The sequence below is a fragment of the Lethenteron reissneri genome, chromosome 66, assembly GCF_015708825.2.
Source record: "Lethenteron reissneri isolate LAM-NWPU_2019-01 chromosome 66, ASM1570882v1, whole genome shotgun sequence".
Taxonomy (NCBI): domain Eukaryota; kingdom Metazoa; phylum Chordata; class Hyperoartia; order Petromyzontiformes; family Petromyzontidae; genus Lethenteron; species Lethenteron reissneri.
Genome location: NC_083844.1, coordinates 8,481,633 through 8,487,007, shown reverse-complemented (window position 1 = coordinate 8,487,007; position 5,375 = coordinate 8,481,633). Strand labels below are relative to the sequence as shown.

The following is a 5,375-nucleotide window of genomic DNA, read 5'->3' as shown; positions in this document are numbered from 1 at the left end:
GCCACCAAATTAACAAAGGTCCCATTTGAGGACTCGCTCTCACTCGACATGCTTGCTTGGAGCCTCCTCCTTCACTCTTCCCACGTAGACCTCAACATCCATTCCTAAAACAGAGACTCGGCCTCCAGTGTGCCACCTTCACTCCAGCCGCGTCTCACAGCCGGGGCTTTCTTCCCGTTCCTGCTTCACAATCGAGAGGGGAACTGAAAAATCTTCCCCACCACATTCTACCTTCACCCCTGTCCATGTCTTGGAGCTGGTGATCCCTTCGCGCTCCCGCTTCACGATCGGCAGGGAGGTGGAAGGATCTTCACCGTCGCATTCCACCTTCACCCCCGGCCAAGTCTCGAAGCTGAGGGTCTCTCCGTGTTCTGATGTTAGCGATGCCGAAGGGGTCGCTAAGGGGGTCACTGAGGGGATCGCCCAGGGGGTCGTTGCGGGACCCTTGCCCCCGAGGCTCGCCACGACCTGCCCAGCGGCAGTCACGCCCTCGTGGAGCCCGGCACTCTTGCGGGCGCTGCGGCGGAGGAGGGGGGGACGGGCCGGCGGCGTCGACGCGCTCGAGCCCGTGCGGGCCTGCCGGCGCGCCCGGAGGCTCGCCGACCCAGAGGAAGCCTTCCCACCTGCGTGCGTCCTCTTGTGCACGTGGAGGGTGCCCAAGTGCGTGAACGAGCTGCCGCACACGTCACACGCGTACGGCTTCTCGCCCGTGTGGGTGCGCTTGTGGATGCCCAGAGTGCCCGACTGGGCAAAGGACTTGCCGCACGTGGAGCACTTGTAGGGCTTCTCGCCCGTGTGGGTCCTCGTGTGTATGACGAGGCCCTTCGACTGGGCGAATCGCTTCCCACACACCGTGCACCCATAAGGCTTCTCTTCCGCGTGGGTCTTCTCGTGGTTGAAGAGCGTCCCCGACTGCTTGAATGCCTTGCCACATGTGGCGCACCTGTACGGCTTTTTGCCCGTGTGGACCCGCTTGTGGGCGACGAAAACGGCCGAGTGAGCGAACGTCTTGCCGCACACAGTGCACGCGTACGGCTTCTTGCTTGTGTGGATCCTCTGGTGGTTGAGGAGGTGGTGCGACTGAGTGAAGTCCTCCCCGCAGACATTGAAGCAGTAGGGCCTCTCGCCCGCGTGGTTCCTCTCGTCTGGTGAGACGTCTCCTGGCGGTGGGGCGAATGCCTTCCCGCGTGGCGCCTGCTTCATGTGCACGCTCTGATGGAAGCATAAGTCTCTCGAATTCAGGAAAACTTCATCACACACCGAGCACTTAAAGGAAGAATCCTCCCCCCCACATTCTACCTTCACTCCTTGCCACGTCTCAGAGCTGGCGATCCCTCCGTGCTCCCGCTTCACGATCGGCAGGGTGGTGGAAGGATCTTCACCGTCACATTCCATCTTCACCCCCGGCCATGTATCGAAGCTGAGAGTCTCTCCGTGTTCTGATGTTCGCGATGCCCAAGGGGTCGCCGAGGGGGTCGCCGAGAGGGTCGCCGAGAGTGTCCCCGCGGGACCCTCGCCCCCGAGGCTCGCCACGACCTGCCCAGCGGCAGTCACGCCCTCGTGGAGCCTGGCCCTCCCGCCGGTGCAGCGGCGGAGGAGGGGGGGATGGGCCGGCGGCGTCGATGCGCTCGAGCCCACGCGGGCTTGCCGCTGCGCCCGGAGGCTCCCCGACCCGGAGGAGGCCTTCCCGCGCGTGGGGCATGCGGAGGGCCTCCCGCCCGTGTGCGTCCTCTTGTGCACGTGGAGGGTGCCCACGTGCGTGAACGAGCTGCCGCACACGTCACACGCGTACGGCCTCTCGCCCGTGTGGGTGCGCTTGTGGATGCGCAAGGTGTCCGACTGGGCGAAGGACTTGCCGCACGTGGCGCACCTGTGAGGCCTCTCGCCCGTGTGGGTCCTCGCGTGTCTGACGAGGCCCTTCGACTGCGCGAATCGCTTCCCGCATGCCGCGCACCCGTAGGGCTTCTCTTCCGCGTGGGTCTTCTCGTGGTTGAAGAGCGTCCCCGACTGCTTGAATGCTTTGCCACACGTGGCACACCTGTACGGCTTTTGGCCCGTGTGGACCCGCTTGTGGGCGAGGAAGACGGCCGAGTGAGCGAACGTCTTGCCGCACACGGTGCACGCGTATGGCTTCTTGCTTGTGTGGATCCTCTGGTGGTTGAGGAGGTGGTGTGACTGAGTGAAGTCCTCCCCGCAGACGTTGCAGCAGTAGGGCCTCTCACCCGCGTGGTTCCTCTCGTCCGGTGAGATGTCTCCTGGTGATGGGGTGAATGCCTTCCCGCTTCGCGCCTGCTTCATGTGCACGCTCTGATGGAAGCATAAGTCTCTCGAATTCACGAAAACTTCATTGCACACCGAGCACTTAAAGGAAGAATCCTCCCCCCCACATTCTACCTCCACCGCTGGCCACATCTCAGAGCTGGCGATCCCTCCGTGCTCCCGCTTCACGATCCGCAGTGTGGTGGAAGGTTCTTCACCGTCGCATTCCATCTTCACCCCCGGCCATGTCTCGAAGCTGAGGGTCTCTCTGTGTTCTGATGTTAGCGATGCCGAGGGGGTCACCGAGGGGATCGCCGCGGGACTCTCGCCCCCGAGGCTCGACATGACCTGCCCAGTGGCAGTCACGCCCCCTACCATCCCGCGGGTGCAGTGGCTGAGGAAGGGGGGACGGGCCGGCGACGTCGACACGCTTGAACCCACGCCGGCCTGCCGGCGCGCCCGGAGGCTCCCCGACGCGGAGGAGGCCTTCCCGCTCGTGGGGCACGCGAAGGGCCTCATGTGCACGCTCTGATGGGAGCAGAAGTCTCCCGAATTTGCGAAAACTTCACCGCACACCCAGCACTTGTAGGGCTTCTCGTCGGCGTGGCTCCTCTGGTGGCTGATCAGCGTGGCCGCTTCGTCCGTGCTGTACGGGCAGTGGGGGCACTGGTATAGCACGGACTCGGTCAGGCCCCTGTGCCGCTTCATGTGGTCCTCCAGGGCGGGCAGGCTGATCACCACCCAGTTGCAGATCGGGCAGTAGATCTTGATCTCTCCTCCCTCATTCACCGTTCCCGTCCTGGGACTGGGGCAAAGAGTGAGGCACACGAAGGAAAATGAATCTCCCTTGCCCCACCCCTGTGAAGTATCGCAAACAAGGCGTGAAGATTGAAACCACGGACACCGGTTGCTAACTGTAGAACAAAGGCAGTGGTCGTCGCTGCGTCGCGTGGCGCTTTCAGATGCTGCTGCTTGTGGCGGACGTCTGGAACGCTCTTCCTCTCCGGTATCAGGAAGCCATTGGGAGCTACGATGCACTTTTAAATCATCATCTAGATTCTAGATTGACAAACTAATTTCTTTAGAACTGCTGCTTGTTGTTGTGTTTAATTTGTTGTCCTTCCCCCGCACCTCCGATTAGCGCGGTTGGCTACTTGTTCTGTTGTTATTCTTGCTGCCTTGCCCAATCTTGATAAATCGAACTTAAACAATGAATTTCCATTTTGCAACTTTCCTACCTTTTGTTCTATTTTGCACTCCTATCGTTTGTTTGTGTGTATCGTGTTTGTGTGTATCGTGTTTGTGTGTATCGTGTTTTTGTGTATAGTGTGTTTGTGTGTATCGTGTGTTTGCCGTTGAAAATCACTGACTCCCCATGCCTATACTGGACATCTGTAGAAAAGAGATTAATAGCTCATCGGATTCCTCCTGCAGTCCAATAAAGATTCTGATTCTGACAGAGATGACTGGCAGATGCACCACCTGTGCCCCCTACTGTGCAAACTTGATGCTCTTAGTAGCCCAGCGCTCTGCTCGTTGTTTTGAGCGTCGCTCCTCTGCGTTACGTTGTTGCTGGAGGGCGACTGCCTCCAACTGCCCAGTAGCAGCGTCCTTCACGAGCCTCCTCCTCCACAGAGGCCGATCTTGACACCGCTGGTACCAGTCATCGTCAAGTCCACTCAGCTCCACATCCTCCCGTACCGCATCAGCGCCATCTCATCTCCAGCCCGTGCCGCGCCCGTTTAGCCCCCCTCGATCAATGCCGTGGCTGGGCATGCGGGCTACATGGCCCAGCCAAAGCAGCCTTGGAGGAGCTCGCCGATGATAGGGACCCTGTCCCGATCCTTCAAGGATTTGTGAGCTCCTCACACTGCGACTCAGACGACAGGTTAAACCCACGATGGATCGTGGGCATGGCCGGCCTGCAAGTTGTAAACCGGCGCAGACACAACAACAACAACCGCCATTCGCCACGAAGTGGCGGTGACGTCACCACGGCGCCTGTGCCAGGCTAGGTGCACTTTGAGGCCGTCACGTGAAGTGTCGAAAATTTTAAATATCCCCCGTGTAGCCTTACCAGACTGTAGGGACAAGTGCTGTTAGCGAGCACCTACGGAAGGCCAGAGCGGCACACGAGGGGGTGGGTGGCCAGCACCACGCCCGGCCGCCTTTGTCTCTCCCCCAGTGGCGATGTTTACCACACACACAGCACCAGGCACACATTTGAGGCTGAGTCGACCTAGGGGAGAACCAGGACCGGTTCAGATAATCGTCACTGGCGGTGTTGGCCGTGAGCGGGAATCGAACTCGGGTCGCCGGGTTCGTAGCGCTAACCGCTGCACCACCGCTCCCCACAGGAGCAAGCCCGCACACAAAGATAAAGATGCCCCAGGTAGCCTCACACAGGCTGCAGTCGCAAGTGCTGCTGTTAGTAGCGAGTAGCAGTACCTATGAAGGGGGTCGGTATCCAGCACCACGCCCGGCCGCCTTTGTCTCTCCCAACTTCACACCACAGAAACACGGAGACCTCGACTCTCTGTCTCCGTGCGTGACGTCACTCAGCCTCGTCCGTGCGTGACGTCACTCAAGTCGTCCACGCCCCCCCCTCGGGGAGTGGTAACATGACGTCACGCACGCACGCGCGAGCGACAACGTCAACCCCTTGTTAACCACAACCCCTGAAACCTCCCCCCGCCCCGCACCCCTCCCGCGCGCGACGTCACCCAGCCATCTTCGGGCGCGATGACGTCACGCGCGCGGTGGGGCTGCAAAGGAGTGACGTCATCCAGTCATAGTCGGATGCGATGACGTCACGCACTCGGTGGGGGTGCAAATGAGTGACGTCACCCGCAAGGCTCGCTGCGGTGAGCGGTGGTGAGGAACCACCTCTCCTCCTCATCATCACGGTGACTAGGAGATGTTGACTACCTCGCCTGGTGTGCAGGAGGTCGTGGGTTCGAACCCGGATCCTGACGATGCCTGCTGCTGCTGTATATTTGGAGTCTGCGTTTCTCTCTCTCATCATCACGGTGGCTATGAGATGTTAACTACCTCGCCTGGTCTACAGGAGGTCGTGGGTTCGAACCCGGACCCTGACGATGCCTGCTGCTGCTGTA

The 5,375-nt window shown here is 60.5% G+C and overlaps 1 protein-coding gene across 1 annotated transcript; it reads right to left on the bottom strand.

Annotated features, from left to right (window-relative positions):
- Positions 1-36: 36 nt before the first annotated feature.
- On the bottom strand, positions 37-4,825 carry LOC133359891 (zinc finger protein 271-like). Its single transcript, XM_061578451.1, has 2 exons — positions 4,708-4,825; positions 37-3,064 (listed from the first exon to the last, which is right to left on the bottom strand). The coding sequence occupies exon 2, from the start codon at positions 2,965-2,967 to the stop codon at positions 139-141; it is 2,829 nt and encodes a 942-aa protein (XP_061434435.1). The 5' UTR covers positions 2,968-3,064; positions 4,708-4,825; the 3' UTR covers positions 37-138.
- Between the last annotated feature and the right edge of the window lie 550 nt (positions 4,826-5,375).

Excerpts from the sequence above, each read along its gene's own strand:
- LOC133359891 (XM_061578451.1), bottom strand. The coding sequence starts at position 2,967 with ATGAAGCGGCACAGGGGCCTGACCGAGTCCGTGCTATACCAGTGCCCC.